The sequence below is a fragment of the Lynx rufus genome, unplaced genomic scaffold (assembly GCF_022079265.1).
Source record: "Lynx rufus isolate CCGP_SWC_20201006 ecotype Redwood Valley unplaced genomic scaffold, mLynRuf1.p SCAF_9, whole genome shotgun sequence".
NCBI classification, from domain to species: domain Eukaryota; kingdom Metazoa; phylum Chordata; class Mammalia; order Carnivora; family Felidae; genus Lynx; species Lynx rufus.
The window spans coordinates 58,588,834-58,604,924 of NW_025814897.1; the positions used below are offsets into that span (position 1 = coordinate 58,588,834).

General features: G+C 39.3%; 1 protein-coding gene across 2 annotated transcripts in view; it reads left to right on the top strand.

Annotated features, from left to right (window-relative positions):
• Positions 1-16,091, top strand: part of FAM168A (family with sequence similarity 168 member A) — a 185,856-nt gene that overhangs the window by 121,107 nt on the left and 48,658 nt on the right. For both annotated transcript variants that reach the window (XM_047071197.1, XM_047071198.1), the window contains exon 2: positions 3,904-3,991. In XM_047071197.1, coding sequence (XP_046927153.1) covers positions 3,922-3,991 — 70 coding nt within the window. In that variant the 5' untranslated portion in view covers positions 3,904-3,921. The remainder of the gene's footprint in view (positions 1-3,903; positions 3,992-16,091) is intronic.

Consider the following 16,091-nt stretch of genomic DNA (forward strand, 5'->3'; position numbering starts at 1 on the left):
TCTCTGTCTCTCAACAATAAATAAATGTAAAAAAAAAAAAAAGTTGCATGCTTCACTGACTAAACCACCCGTTTCCATCTTTTGACTATCGTGAATAATGCTGCTGTGAACATTCATGTGGACATGTGTTTTCACTTCTCTGTGGTATATACCTAGGAGTGGCATTGCTGGATTATATCGTAACTCTGTTTAATTATTTGAGGAACTATCAGATTTATTTCTAAAGTGACTGTGTCATTTTACATTCCCACCAGCTTTGTATGAGGGTTCCATTTTCTTCACACACTTGTCAACACTTTTTGTTATCTTTTTATTTTAGCCATTTAGTGTATAGAAGTAGTATCTCATTATATCATTTATATAACTTCTTTGAAGAAATGTGTGTTCAGATCCTTTGCCCATTTTTTAATTGAGTTATTGGCCTTTTTATTATTGAGTAAAGATAAGAGTTTTTTTTTTTTCCAAAAAAATTTTTTTAATGTTTATTTATTTTTGAGAAAGACAGCGACTGGGGGAGGGGCAGAGAGAGAGAGGGAGACAGAATTCGAAACAGGCTCCAGGCTATGGACTGTCAGCACAGAGCCCAATGCAGGGCTCAGACTCATGAACCGCAAGATCATGACCTGAGTGGAAGTCGGACACTTAACTGACTGAGTCACCCAGGCACCCCAAGATAAGAGTTCTTTATATTTTTTAAATACAGATATTTATATTTATATACAAATACAATACCCGGGGCACTTGGGTGACTCAGTTAAGCATCTGATTCTTGATGTTGCCTCAGGTCATGATCTCAGAGTTCATGGGTTCTAGCCCCATGTCAGTCTCTGCACTGTCTGTGCAGAGCCTGCTTGGAATTTTCTCTGTCCCCCTTTCTCTCTGCGCCTTCCCCACTTGTGCTCTTGCTCTCTCAGAATTAAAACAACAACAACAACAACAACAACAACAACAAAAACCTTAAAAAAACCCCAATCCCCTATCCTATACAGTTGACCCTTGAACAACATGGGTTTGAACTGTGTGGGTCCACTTACACGTGGATTTTTTTTTACCGTACAATACTGTAAATGTATTTTCCTTATGATTTCCTTAATAACATTTTCTTTTTCTAGCTTTATTACAAAAATACAGTATGTAATACATAGACAAAATACGTGTTATTCAAATGTTTATATTCTCCAGTCAGCAGTAGGTTCTTAGTAGTTAAGTTTTGGGAGAGTCAAAGTTACATACAGATTTTGGACTGCACAGGGGTTTGGCACCCCTAACCCCTGCATTGTTCAAGGGTCAACTGTATATGGTCAGCAAATTTCTCTCCTTCTCTGGGTTGTCTTTCACTTTCTTAATGGTGTCTTTAAAGCACAAAAGTTTTTAGTTTTGATTAATCCAGTGTATTTCTTTTCCTTTGGTTGTTTGTACTCTTGGTATATTTAAGAAACCATTGCCAATCCAAGGTTACAAAGGTTTATGCCTATATTTTCTTCCTTCTTGTATGAGTTTTGTATTTCAGCTCTTTCATTTAGGTCTTTGATCCATTTGGGGTGCTAGTCTTGACCCTGCCCTTAACTTGCTTTGTGACCTTGGGCTGTTCATTACCTTTTTTCAGCTTCACTTATTTCATCTATAAAGTAAAAGTTGTTATGTATGTATATATAGAGCAACAGAAAACAGATCAGTGGTTGTCACAGGCTGGGAATCAGTGGGAGGGTATTGAATACAAAGATGAGAGAACTTTTTGGGGTGATGAAAATGCTTTATATTTTACATGTGGTGGTGTTTGTATGACTACACATGTTTTAAGAAAACCTTACAACACCTTTATAAAGTATGTAATATTTTCCATTTTGAGGCTAGAGGAAACTGAAGCTCAGAAAGGTTAGTGGCCTGTGGTCCCACATTTGGTAGGTGGCAGTGCTAGGATTTGAACCTAAATCTGTCTGATCATAGAGCTTGTGATCTTCCTACTCATGTTTAGTCTGTCCCTGAAACTATTAAGAGTATGTGGATTCTCTCGTAAAGGGTTGACTTACCCTTGAAAGCCAGGGACCGTCTCTTCCTGCAAGCAGCTTCCCCAGAAGTGGCTGTCACATTCTTAATCCAAATTTTGAACCCATGGAATATCTCATTTCTGTCAGTCATCAGTAGGGCTTGGAATCAATGCTGTTGTGGAGTGCTCCCCAGTCAAGATATCCTTTTGAGGCTGAGACCCTCATTTTGGGGCAGGAGGAAACCATTTCCAAAGTTTTTGAGTTTCTTTGGTTATGAAAAACATTTTCATACCTTGCCCAATCAGCAACATGGATTACCTTCTTATTAGGAGCGTGACTAGATGTATACAAGGCCAGTTGTGCTGCTTAGCACTTTAACAGTCTTGCTTATGCCACATTATTTAGCAGAGAACTAGTTGGGTAGAAGAGAGACCTAAGGCAGGAAAAGTGTACAAGTTGTCCTGTGTTGTTGCTGCCATCACATCATCACCATCATCATTTACATGTGTGCACCACCTGACGGTTGGTGGTGTATTTTGACAGTCTGAGATCTTTTTTAATTCTCCCAGTATCTGTTAAGGAGAGTGCTTGTGTTTAGAGAGAGAATGTTACCTGGCCATATTCTTAGATAACTCTGGATGCAAGGGGTATTTTCTCCTTAAATTGTGCCGAAATATATATATATCCTGTAACCTTCATCCTCAAGTTTTCAGTTCATTTACTGGTAGTAGTTTAATCTAGCCTGTTGCCTTGGGGTCATTTGCCAGGGCTGCCCATTGGCTACCTTTCAGGAAGTTCTAGCCTCTGGAATTAACCAGTAGCATTTTCCTTTTTGCCTGTTTGACCACCCTGCCTTCCTCTCCTTGGGAACCCATCTTTACTCCACCTCTCATTCCAGCAGCCTGGAGAGACTTAATTAATCTCAGAGCAATTGTCATCAAGCCAGTTGTTGACTGCCTGTCTTGACATTTGACTTGTTTCCTGTCCTGAGGTGCTATAAGAGAAGTTAATGACCTAAAAAATTGCCCATCCATCATGTGAGCCTAGTTAGGAGAGAATTGTTTGATTTTTATGAAGTGTAAGTAATATATTTGTAGAGACAAGTTTTTCAAACATGTACTGGCCTATGTGTCAGAGATGGTTCTCTAAACAAGATGGGACAAATGGGCTGTAAAACAAAGTTTAATGACAGATTTTTCCATTAATCAGAATGGAGAATGTGCTTCATTAAGGTAATTAACAGAGCACTTGTGCAGGTGATACTGCACACAAATTTCCAAGTTTCTTTCTGTTGAACAAATTTTGAAAGAGATCTTGACTGTGTTTTGCATTAAAATTCTCAGTGGTGATAAATTTCCATTTTTCCCAAATCTGTTAGTAACTGGTATCTTGTCCTCTGCAGGTGCAAAGGGTTGGTGAGACACTTGCTGCTCTTCCTAATAGTCTGTGTGTTTATTGTTTGGCTCTTACACTCCCCTGATGAACAGTAGAAGTGCATCCTTTCCCAACTCCCGGACTGGCATCCTTTGCATTGGAAAAGACCTCAGAGAGCCTAAACTAATTGATTTGACATCACGATGTTAGAGTCTGGAGAGGGGAAGTGACTTGGCCAATGCCACACAGTATACCAGTGGCAGAGTCATCTGTGAGATAGTGGGTCTGGTTCTGAACTAAAAGCCAAAAGGTCTGGGTTGACATTAGGCAAGTTGTATCACCTCTCTGCTTCTCAGTATCTTCATTTGTATAAGGAGAAAAGTGTATAGCATAGGGCCAAGTACAAACAAATGGCTTTTTGCTTCTTTCTGCTATACCATGTTGTTCTCTGTGAGTATAAGTTGAAGATTATAGAAGGGAAACTGATGTCAGGGAAAATGAACAATCAATAATCAGTGCTATTTTCTTTGTTTCTGTATAGGATCCTCAGTCTTCCACAATGAACCCTGTTTATAGCCCCGTGCAGCCTGGGGCTCCTTATGGCAACCCTAAGAACATGGCCTACACAGGTAAGTGGTGTAGTTTTGAAAAACGGTGGTTAAGGGCATTACCAAATAACTTGCTGAATGACTTTTGGTATACTGTGCCTCCAAAAGCCCTGGTAAAGCTTGGGAACTTGTAGAAGAGAGATATGTCTGGGGTTCAATGGAGATGGAAATGACATTCTTACAACTAAGGATTGTTGAATTGTCATCTAGGGGAAAGGAAGGGAGGTAACATTTATTGAATACCTACCATGGACCTAGCCCTGTGATGCACAGTTTCACATATCATGTTTAATTTTAAACCAGTTTTTCATGATACAGCTTCTTATCACCATTTGATAGTTGAGAAAGCCATAGTCACAGTAAGAGGCCATAAAACAAAACCAAAAATAGATATTTGAGCCCAGGTCTGCTGATCCTGAAAGCTGATCTTTTTCCTGAACTGCATACCAAGCTGTTTCCTACTTCACTTTTTGTGTATGTTGTCCCTCTGTCTGGACTGCCATTGTCCCCTGATAGCATCACCTTGTTCTTTAAGAACTCCACTCTGAGCTCAGAGAGCACTCTTCCTGGAATCATTCTCTCCCATACTTGGCCGTAGGCAAATTTTTTTAACCTTCCAGAGCCTTTGTATTCCCATTATAATATTACCTTCTTCCTTCCTTCCTTTCTTTTTTTTTTTTTTTTTTTTTTTTTTGTTCCTCACACTTATATCTTTATTCTAGGTGTTTGTTTTTTTATTTTTTATTTTTTTTAAATTTTTTTTTCAATGTTTATTTATTTTTTTGGGGACAGAGAGAGACAGAGCATGAACGGGGGAGGGGCAGAGAGAGAGGGAGACACAGAATCGGAAACAGGCTCCAGGCTCCGAGCCATCAGCCCAGAGCCTGACGCGGGGCTCGAACTCACAGACCGTGAGATCGTGACCTGGCTGAAGTCGGATGCTTAACCGACTGCACCACCCAGGCGCCCCTAGGTGTTTGTTTTTTTAAATTGAAGTATAGTTGACACACAGTATTACTTCAGTTTCAGGTATGCAACATACTGATTGGACAAGTCTATCTGTTGTGCTGTGCTTACCACAAATGTACTTACCATCTGTCACCATACTACACTATTACATTATCATTGACTATCCCTATGCTGTCCCTTTTATCCTTGTGACTTAATTCATTTTATATCTAGAACCTGTATCTCCCACTCCCCTTCACCCATTTTGCATCCCCCATCCAGCTCCCCTCTGGCAACCATAACCATTAGTCTGTTCTCTGTATTTATAGGTCTGTTTGTGTTGTGTTTGTTTAATTATTTTTTAGATTCCACATATAAGTGAAACCATGGGGTATTTGTCTTTCTCTGTCTTACTTCACTTTAGTGTAATACCCTCTAGGTCCATCTGTGTTGTTGCAAATGACAAGATCTTCTTTTTTATGGTTGAGTGATACTCCATTCACACACACACACACACACACACACACACACACACACACGCCCCACATCTTTTTTATCCATTCATCTGTCAGTGGACACTTAGGTTGCTTCTATAATTTGGCTATTGCAAAAAAATGCTCCAGTAAACATACAGATGCATATATCTTTTCAAATTAGTGTTCTTTGGGTAAATACACAGTAGTGGAGTTATTGCATCATATGTTATTTCTGTTTTTAATTTTTTGAGGAACCTCCGTACTGTTTTCCATAGTGATGGCACCAGTTTGCATTCTCATCAGCAGTACACAAGGGGTCTTTTTTTTCACCAACACTTGTTCTTTTTTGTGTTTTTGATTTTAGCATGAGGTGATATCTCATTGTGGTTTTGACTTGCATTTCCCTGATGATGAGTGATGCTGAGCATCTTTTCATGTGTCTCTTTGCCATTTATATGTCTTCTTTGGAAAAACGTCTATGCAGATCCCTTGCCCATTTTTAATTGGATTATTTGGGGTTTTTTGGTGTTGGGTTATGTAAGTTCTTTATATAGTTTGGATATTAACCCCTTCTTGGGTATCTCATTTGTAAGTATTTTCTTCCAGTCAGTAGATTGCCTTTCCATGCAAAAGCTTTGTGTTTTGATGTAGTCCCAGTAATTTATTTTTGCTTTTGTTTCCCTTGCCTTAAGAGACATACCTAGAAAAATGTTGCGATGGCCAGTGTCAGAGAGATGTTTTCTTTTAAGAATTTTATGGTTTCCTGTCTCACATTTAGGTCTTTAATCTGTTTTGAGTTTATTTCTGTGTATGGCTTAAGAAAGTGGTCCACTTTTATTCCTTTGCATGTAGCTGTCCAGTTTTCCCAGCTACGTTTATTAAAGAGACTGTCTTTTCTCCATTGTATATTCTTACCTCCGTTGTCATAGATTAATTAACCATATAAACATGGGTTTATTTCTGGACTGTCTATTCCATTCCATTGATCTATGTGTGTACTTTTGTGTCAGTATGATACTGTTTTGATTTAGGACTGTCATAAGGATTAAATGAACTAGTGTAAGGCACTGAGCATATAATATCTGGCATAAAGTAAGCACTTAAAAATGTTATTATTTACAAATAAATAAAGATGGGTAAAACATATAGTAATAGAAATAAATAAGAAAATGTATTTAGATTGCCCACCATGGTGCTTAGCATAGCATGGGCCTTCAAGAATACAGTGATTATAGATCCAAGGTGAAGGTAACAATATGAATAAACACATGGGGAAGTAAGAAGGTATGGTCAGATTACATACAGTCATTACTTGAGATTAGTTGGAGTAAAGAGCAGGAAAGGGGAAACGTGGGGGAGCGCCTGGCTGGCTCAGTCAAAAGAACATGCAACTCTTGGTCTGAGAGTCATGAGTTAGAGCCCCACACTGGGAAGGAGATTACTTTAAAAAAGAAATAAAATCTTTATTAAAAAAAAGAAAAGGGGAAAAGTGGGAAATGACACTCAAAAAGTAGATTAATAATGGTCTTCATGGCAGGATTGGAAGTGAAAGAGGGAGTAGAGAGTTTTCTCCCAGAAGAGAGTCATTGGCAGTGAATTTTGGAATGTATTGGTTCCTTCTTATAACTTCGCACTTTACTGTGTATCCTAACTTCCTAGACAGAAACTTGAGGGTTCTCTAAGTGTCCTTTGTCTAATTGTTCCATACTTTGCTCTGTAAAAACACTAGGAAGGTGCTTCAGAAATTCCTCAAATAATGTGATATGATTTATTAAAAATATTTAGAACTATTTTTATAAAGTATGTATACAAATAAGATGATCAGTGTGTTAAGCTTCTAAGAATGCATGTTAATTTTTAAAGAAACACAAATAGTCGTAGCTACTTGTGGTTGTAAATCAGGATTTTCTTAATGCGAGGCAACTCAAAAAAACATTCAAATATGTTGGATGTTGAGCCTGATATAACTATAGCTGTTATTACTTTCAATTTCATATGTTTATCACAATAGCCTTATTGTCCCTACTTAACATTAATAATAAATATTTTGAAATTTCTGTTTGAAAATATTTACGATATACTAAAATTGTTGTGTGTTTACTCTAAGAAATTAATGCCAAAACCAGGACCTACCGAGCAGTAGTTGCTCTTTTTCTTCCCAGTTTAGTGTCTCAGCAACCCAAGTCCCTTTGGCAGAGAGGACTGAGCCACTTTGGCAGACAGAGCCCAGGGGAATCCTGTGGGTTTCCTGTGATTCTGGCTGCATTCATTCTCACTGAATTGCTAAACTTGAGAAAGAAGAAAACAGTTGCATTTATCTATTGATTTGCTCAAAAAAGATTAGGCTGTGTGATATATTGGGAAGGAAGTGGACCTTGTTTCTGCTTGGCACGTAGTATAGAACTTGGTAAATGTATTTTGATTGAATGAACAACAACCAGGGGCGCCTGGGTGGCTCAGTTGGTTGAGCGTCTGACTTCGGCTCAGGTCATGATCTTACAGCTCGTGAGTTCAAGCCCTGCGTTGGGCTCTGTGCTGTCAGCTCAGAGCCTGGAGTCTGCTTTGGATTCTGTGTCTCTCTCTCTCTGCCCCTAACCCACTCACATTCTGTCTCTGTCTCTCTCAAAAATAAATAAACATTAAAAAAAAATTTTTTTTTTGAATGAACGACAACAAGATTCAGATCCCAGCTCTGTTACATAATAGCTAGGTGACTTTAACCTAGCTTAACCTTGCTTAATCTCCCTTAACTTAAATTTCTTTTATAAACTGAGATAATATTACTTACTCCATAGGACAGTTGTGAAAATTAAGTGAAATAATTAGTATTCCTCCCGAGGGGAAGAGGGAGGAGTGTCTTTGTTTCTAAGCCTGAAACTATGTTTTAAGTTAATTTCTCTGCTGCAGATTCTAAGGCCACATAGGAAGAATAAACTCCACACAAATAGAGTAAGTTCAGACTTCACATAGGCCAAGGTTTCAAATTCTTCAGGAAACTTTCTTTTTTAAGCTAAGCTTCCATTGTCTCTGTATTTTTGAGTCAGTTTTTTTTTTTTATTTTTTTAAATGTTTATTTATTTTTGAGAGAGAGACAGAGTGCGAGCAGGGGAGGGGCAGAGAGAGACAGAATCTGAAGCAGGCTCTAGACTCTGAGCTGTCAGCACAGAGCCGGACATGGGGCACAAACCATGAACCGTGAGATCATGAGCAGAGCTGAAGTTGAATGCTTAACCAACTGAGACACCCAGGCACTCCCCCTTTTTTTTGAACTGACAATATGATTCTTCCAAGATCCCAGCTTTTTAGAAGGGAATTCGAGTTCCGTTGTGCTTCCCAGGGCCCAACGCCTCATCTCCCACCTCCAGTGGCGAAATAAAGCAAGCCCTGTAATTGCCCAGACCAACATCAGCTATGAGAGTTAGTTTCCTCTTCAGTTTTTCACTCCTGGGGATTTCTTTTTCTTTCTTAAAATGTCAACTCTGCTTATGTTTATTATATGACATGAAGTGTTTGTTATCCAGCTTTTCAAGATGTTATGTAGTAAGTAGATTTTCAGGTTATCTTCTCCATAGTGCTGGAAATAGAAAACCCAAGTAAGATAATTTATAAGCAAATGCCAAATGTAATGCATTAGAGTAAACATTTGTTATTGTTAATAACAGTAATGGTTATGTTAAGGAGTATTACCATTTGGCAAACACATGCTGAGTACTTTCTATAATTAATCTTATTAATCACAAACCCCATAGGATCATCTTTTAATGGTGGTTTAATTGGTGGTTTAATTCAGGTCATAAAACTTGGCCAGTGTATATAGCTTCTAAAAGATGAGGAAATATCAGGTCTTTATGATTTCAAAGTATATGTGCTTCCTGTTATAGTAAGCTGATATGTTTTAAAATATGTACTCCTTTTACTGTTCCCAGTGATAAGCTAGATGAGAGGGTTGTTTTTTCAGTTTCTAGGACTAGGGAGTACCTTGGAGGGGCTAGAAGCCTGCTTCTGGCCAGCAGTTTGGAATAGGCTAGTGAAGGCCAGTAGAAGCAAAAGTGGAAGGTCAAGTTCATTGTGGTCTCATCTGCCTCAGAGGTAATGGGGTAGTGGCCACATGGAACAGAGGTTGGAAAAACTGATTTGAAATTCTCTGTGGAATCTGAGACGGAAATAAAATATAACTACACAATTATGATTCTGACATCAGTTCTAATGTGTGGGTTTTTTCCTCACACCATGCAGTTCTCCAATACCAGTCAGGTATCCTACAGTTCAACTCAATTCTGATACTATCTACTTGGAGTTAGTGTCAGATTCCACAGATTGAGGGCTCAATCCCACAACACTGTCTTTATTTCAGATGCTAATCGCACACCCAAGTTGTTACCTGTACTTCTGACTGATAGCCTGTAAATCAGAGGTTTCCACAACCACTGCCTTGGGTTCATTTAATCTGGTAGAGCAGCTCAAGAACTCAGGAAACCAGTTTACTCACTAGATTATTGGTTTATGGTAAAAGAATATAACTCAGGAACAGGCCGATGGAAGAGATGCATAGGGCAAGGAATGTAGAAACGAGTACGGAAGCTCCAGAGGGTGCCACTCTCCCTGCACTTCCATGTGTTCACCAGCCTGGAAGCTCTCCAGATCTTGTCCTTTTTGCCTTCTATGGGGACTTCATTACATAGACATGATTGATTAAACCATTGGCCATGGGCAATTGATTCAAGCTGCAGCCCCTCTCCTCTCTGCAGAGGTCAGGGTGGTGGGACTGAAAGTTCCAACTCTCCAATCACATGTTTGGTTCCCCTGGCAAACCTGTCCCCATTTCTTTCCAGATGTCACTCATTAACATAAACAGATGTGGTTGAAAGGAGTTTATTTTGAATGTCAAGATACCTTTATGGCTCTTATCACTTAGGAAATTCCAGTGGTTTTAGGAGCTTTGCACTAGGAATAAAGATGAAGACCAAATATTTATTTCCTATTGTAAATCATGGTATACAGCAATACAGTATATTTCAGTGAACAGCTGTCTGCTAGTTAAAAGACAGTATTTTCACATCCTTTTTAAACTCCTTTACTGAGCACTTACTGTGTGCCAAAAATTGATCTCAGTGTTTTACAGACAATATTTTTATACTTGCAGCAGTCCTGTGAAGTGATTATAATTAGCTCCTTGTGCATCTTGGAAAAGAGAATTCAGAGACTATACTATGTCCATATACTTTAAAACACTTAAAACATAGTGTTATAGACTGAATATTTGTGTCTCCTCAAATTCATATGTTGACACTCTCTCTAATTCTCAATGTGATGTTATTTGGAGTTCGGGCCTTTGCAAGATAATTAGATTTAGTTGAAGTCCTGAGGATGGGGCCCTCATGATGGGATTAGTGTTCTCATAGGAAGAGAGACACCAGAACTCTCTCTCTGCCATGTGAGGACACAGCAAGAAGGCTGTCATTAGCAAGGCAGGAAAAGAACCTTCACTAGAACCCAGTTGGGCTGGCATTCTGATCTCATATTTCCATCCTCCAGAGAGCGAGAAATCAATGTCAAAGCCACTCAGTTTGTGGTATTATATTATGGCAGCCTGAGCCAGTTAATAAAGATAGTAAGTACAGTGAACACTTAAATACCCTTCACATAGATTTACCATACCAGGGGGCTCTTTAAAGAATGGGGCATTTCTTTTTCTGAAAGGCCTCAGAAACATTTCTCTGCCAGAAGTTTGCAATGTAGACAAGACCTAAATAATTCTCCATACTCCTTTCCTTTCCTTTCCTTTCCTTTCCTTTCCTTTCCTTTCCTTTCCTTTCCTTTCCTTTCCTTTCCTTTCCTTTCTTTTCCTTTCCTTTCCTTTCCTCCCCTTTCCTTTCCTTTCCTTCCCTCCCCTCCCCTTCCCTCCCCTCCCCTTCCCTCCCCTCCCCTCCCCTTTCCTTCCCTCCCCTCCCCACCCCTCCCCTCCCCTCCCTTTCCTTCCCCTCCCTTTCCTTCCCCTCTCCTTCCCTCCCCTCCCCTCCCCTCCCCTCCCCTTCCCTTCCCTTCCCTTCCCTTCCCTTCCCTTCCCTTCCCTTCCCCTCCCTTCCCTTCCCTTCCCCTCCCTTCCCTTCCCCTCCCTTTCCTTCCCCTCTCCTTCCCTCCCCTCCCCTCCCCTCCCCTTCCCTTCCCTTTTCCTTTTCCTTTTCCTTAAAATATTCTGATGCTGAGAGTGTCCAAGCATCACCAGAGATCTAGAATAGATGCTGAAAAGAAGACAGATATTGGAATCTATCAGATCTGGGGTGGACTCCAGGCTCTGCCACTAATTAGCTGTAGGACCTTGGGTGAGTTCTTTAATTTTTCTCAGTCTCATTTTCTTCAACTCTAAAATAGAGTCATGATCTATACAGATGGTTGGTTCACAGGCCCATGAAAATGTTTATGAAGTCTAAGGCACCATGGCTGGCTCAAATGTGGTGTTCAGTTAACAGTTGTTACAATGCACAACACTAAGTATATCTCTACTGGGGAAAGAATGTGGGGTAAAGAATGAGTGACTTAGATTTAGACCTGATTCTACCATTTAAAAACTGTGTGATGTCAGATAAATTATTAAACTTTCTAGGCCTCAGTACATCATCTGAAAGAAAAAAAGCAACGGGGGTGGGGGGAAACCGTTAGGAATTTATGCTTCACAAGACAGCAGAAAGTAATAAATGTAACAGGGCCAACCATTGATTTGGAGTGAAGTTTCCAAAACCCAATTGGAAAGAATTCTGAAATGTGAGAATAGATGAACCTCTTAAAGTAACCCATAATTTTATAGGTGAGAAGATGGAGAAGTGTTTTGCAGAACTGTTGGAACTGGGTCCCCCTGTTTCGGGTTTGTGTATTCATTGTCTCTTTACCACAGAGCAACATCAAGGTTTCATCTTACATCCTCTCCTGGCTACTTCTCAATCCTCTGCTGGTCCATACCAGCTCATATCCTTTCCCCCACTCCTGTGCTGGGCCCTAAATGAATTTCGTGCTTTCAGCTCACAGCAATTATCATTGAAATACTTCAAATACCCCAACAAAACACATGCCTCTCAAGGTTGGAAAACTAGGAAATTGATCTGTCCAAAGACTTCGCTGTCATTTTTCAGTTTTTTTTTCCTAGAGTGCTTTTTTTGCTTAAAAAAAAAAAAAACAGTGGATTTAAGAAGTATATTTGTATTTGACACAGTTTTTCAGGTGGAAGACCTTGATAATTAAGCTGACAGTGTGCAGATACAATGAATAATCATTGTAATGTCAGTGAGACTAAAAAAGAGTATCTTTCTCTTCAATGACCCCGGCCTGCACCCTTCACCCTCCTTTGTGAGGATCACCTGATGGAGGTTTTAAGACTAACTATAACTAGTTTGTTCTTTGCAAAGAACCTTTTGTGGGGTTTTCCCCCTCATATTTATTTCTTATAACAAGTCTAGGGAGATAGCCCTTATTTTCCAGATGAAATGATGGGATCAGGCTTCCCAAGGTCACATTGTATAGCAGAACCCAAACCTCAGATTTTCTGCATTACAAAGCAAGTGCTTTTACTGCTCTAGCCAACTTGGCTATCTCTTGGATACCATAGTGATTAGGATCTTAGATGAGCCCAGGAAATGGTGAAAACTACTCCACAAAACTCCCTTCTGATGTTCAGACTGAATGTCTACTCAGGAAAGACTTCTCAGGTCAATTAATTACTTTCACCTATGACTGAAATAGGTCTCTAAGAAGAATTCTTACTAACTCTTCTCCCTGTGGTTACTAGTAATCTCTTTGTTGTTAAATCCAGTGGACCCTTGTCAGCCTTTCTTCTAATTTGACACTTCTATATCATTTGAAACTCCAGATTCCTCCCTTCTGGAAGTTTTCTCATTCCTTGCTTTTCATTGATTACAACATAGTCTTTCTGTTTATTTTTCTGTTTGTTTTTCCTTTCTTCCTCTCTGGCTGTTCCTGAATCTGTCTGCTTTCCAGTTTTTCTTTCCCCACTCACCCAGTAAAAGTTGGTGTTGCCCAAGAGCCCACTTTCTCTTTCATCTTAGTTCCAGCTACTGTCTGTAGGCTGATGATTCATAAACTCTAGCTCTACAGCAAACCTCTCTTCTGAGCTTCAGACCAGTTTATTATCTAGCTGTCTTCAGAACCTCTTCTCCATGAATGTCTCCTATTTTGTTTAGATGCATCATGTCTAAAACTGAGCCTATTATCTTTCTTTATAATGCATTTTTCCTTTTATTAGTTTGTAATTAGTACCATCATTCACCTATTCCCTCAAATCAGAAACATAGGAGTCCTTCTTAATACTGCTTTTTCTTTTGCCTTCTAAAATCAGTTACCAAGTCCTGTCTTTTTTTTTTAATTGTGGTAAAATACACATAACATAAAATTATTTGACATCTTAAACATTTTTAAGTGTACAGTTCAGTGGCATTAAATACATTCAGATTATTGTGCAAGCATCCCCACCATCCATACATAGAACTCTTTTCATTTTTTTTTTCTCAAAATTATTTAAATTCTAGTTGGTTAACATATAGTATAGTATTAGTTTCAGGAGTAGAATTTAGTGATTCATCATTTACATGTAATACCCAGTGTTCGTCACCAGTGCCCTCCTTAGTACCCATCACCCATCTAGCCCATCTCCCACCCACCTTCCTCCATAAACCCTCAGTTTGTTTTCTGTCTTTTGTAGCCCCCTTTTTCCCTGCCTTCCCATATGAGTGAAATCATGGTATTTGTCTTTCTCTTACTGACTTATTTGCTTAGCATAATATACTCTAGCTCCATCCATGTCATTGCAAATGGCAAGATTTCGTTCTTTTTGATGACTGAGTAATATTCCATTATTTGTGTGAGAGGGTATATATATATATGTGTATATATATATATGTATATACATATATATATATATACACACACACACACACACACACACACATATATCTGTATATACCCCATCTTTTTTTTAAAAAAAAATTTAATGTTTATTTTTGAGAGAGAGAGAGGACATGAGTGGGGGGAGGGGCACACACACACACACACACACACACACACACACACAGAATCCAAAGCAGGCTCCAGGCTCTGAGCTGTCAGCACAGAGCCCGACATGGGGCTTGAACTCACAAACTGTGAAGGTTGGACACTTAACCTGCTGAGCCACCCAGGCGCCTCCTATACCACATCTTCTTTATCCATTCATCAGTCGATGGACACTTGGGCTCTTTCCATAGTTTGGCTATTATTGATAATGCTGCTATAAACATTGGAGTGCATGTACCCCTTTGAATCTGTATTTTTCTTTTTTTTTTTTAAGTTTATTTATTTTGAGAGGGAGAGAGTGAGAACAAGTTGGGGAACAGAGAGAGGGTGACAGAGGATCTGAAGTGGGCACTGTGCTGACAGCAGAGAGCCCGATGCAGGACTTGAACTCAGGAACTGTGAGATCATGACCTGAGCTGACGTTGGACACTTAACCAACTGAGCCACCCAGGCACCCCGTCGAATATGTATTTTTGTATCCTTTGGGTAAATGCCTAGTAATGCAATTGTTGGATCATAGATTAGTTCTATTTGTAACTTTTTGAGGAACCTCCATACCATTTTCCAGAGTGGCTGCACCACTTGCATTCCCAGTAGTGTAAGAGTGTTCCCCTTTCTTCTCATCTTTCCAACATCTGTTGTTTCCTGTGTTGTTAATTTTAACCATTCTGACAGGTGTGAGGTGGTATCTCATTGTCGTTTTGATTTGTATTTCCCTGATGATGAATGATGTTGAGCATCTTTTCATGTGCCTGTTAGCCATCTGTTTGTCTTCTTTGGAAAGATGTCTATTCATGTCTTTTGCCCATTTCTTCTTCTTTTTTACCCCCCCCCCAAGTTTGTTTGTTTATTTGTTTAGAGAGCATGAACAGGGAAGGAGCAGAGAGAGAATTGGAAGCAGGCCCTGCACTCAGTACAGAACGCGGGGTTCTCTAGTACTTACAACCCTTTAATGATACTTCATTGTCCTTTGGTTGAATTGAAAACTCCTCAGTTTGCAAGAGAAGGTTTTTATGACCTGACCATTCACATCCCTCCAGCCCATTTCCTGCTCATCTTATGTATCTGTATTTTCCAAGTGGTGGCTGGTATTATGTTTTTATTTAGAATTAATTTCACTAGAGATCATCAGGGCCAATCCTCTTCTCAGGTGAGGAACCTGAGGTTTCATAAGTGCCTAAGGACAACACCTATTACAGTTCACCATGAATTCAATATCTGATTTACCTCTCTCTTCCTAGTACTCAGCCCCTGGCATGCCATGAATATTGACTAAGTATTTTTTAGTCAGATAGATGTACTAACCGATACCAAAATTGGAAGTAGAACCCAAAACTTTGACAGCTAAACTAGTTTTCTTTCTATTCACCTAATGCTGCTTTTTAATTTCCAAGGCACTTATGTGTAAAACATCTGGCATACAGTTATGCTCTTATTAGGTAGTAAAACATTAGTAGCCATTGTTATTAGTCATCATTATGGGCATACCTTATTTTATTGTGCATCGCAAATAGTGCATTTTTTACAAACTGAAAGTTTGTGGCAACACTGAGACAAGCAAGTCTTGACACCATTTTCCCATTAGCATTTGCTTGTTTCACGTTTCTGTGTCACATTTTGGTAATTCTTAAAATATT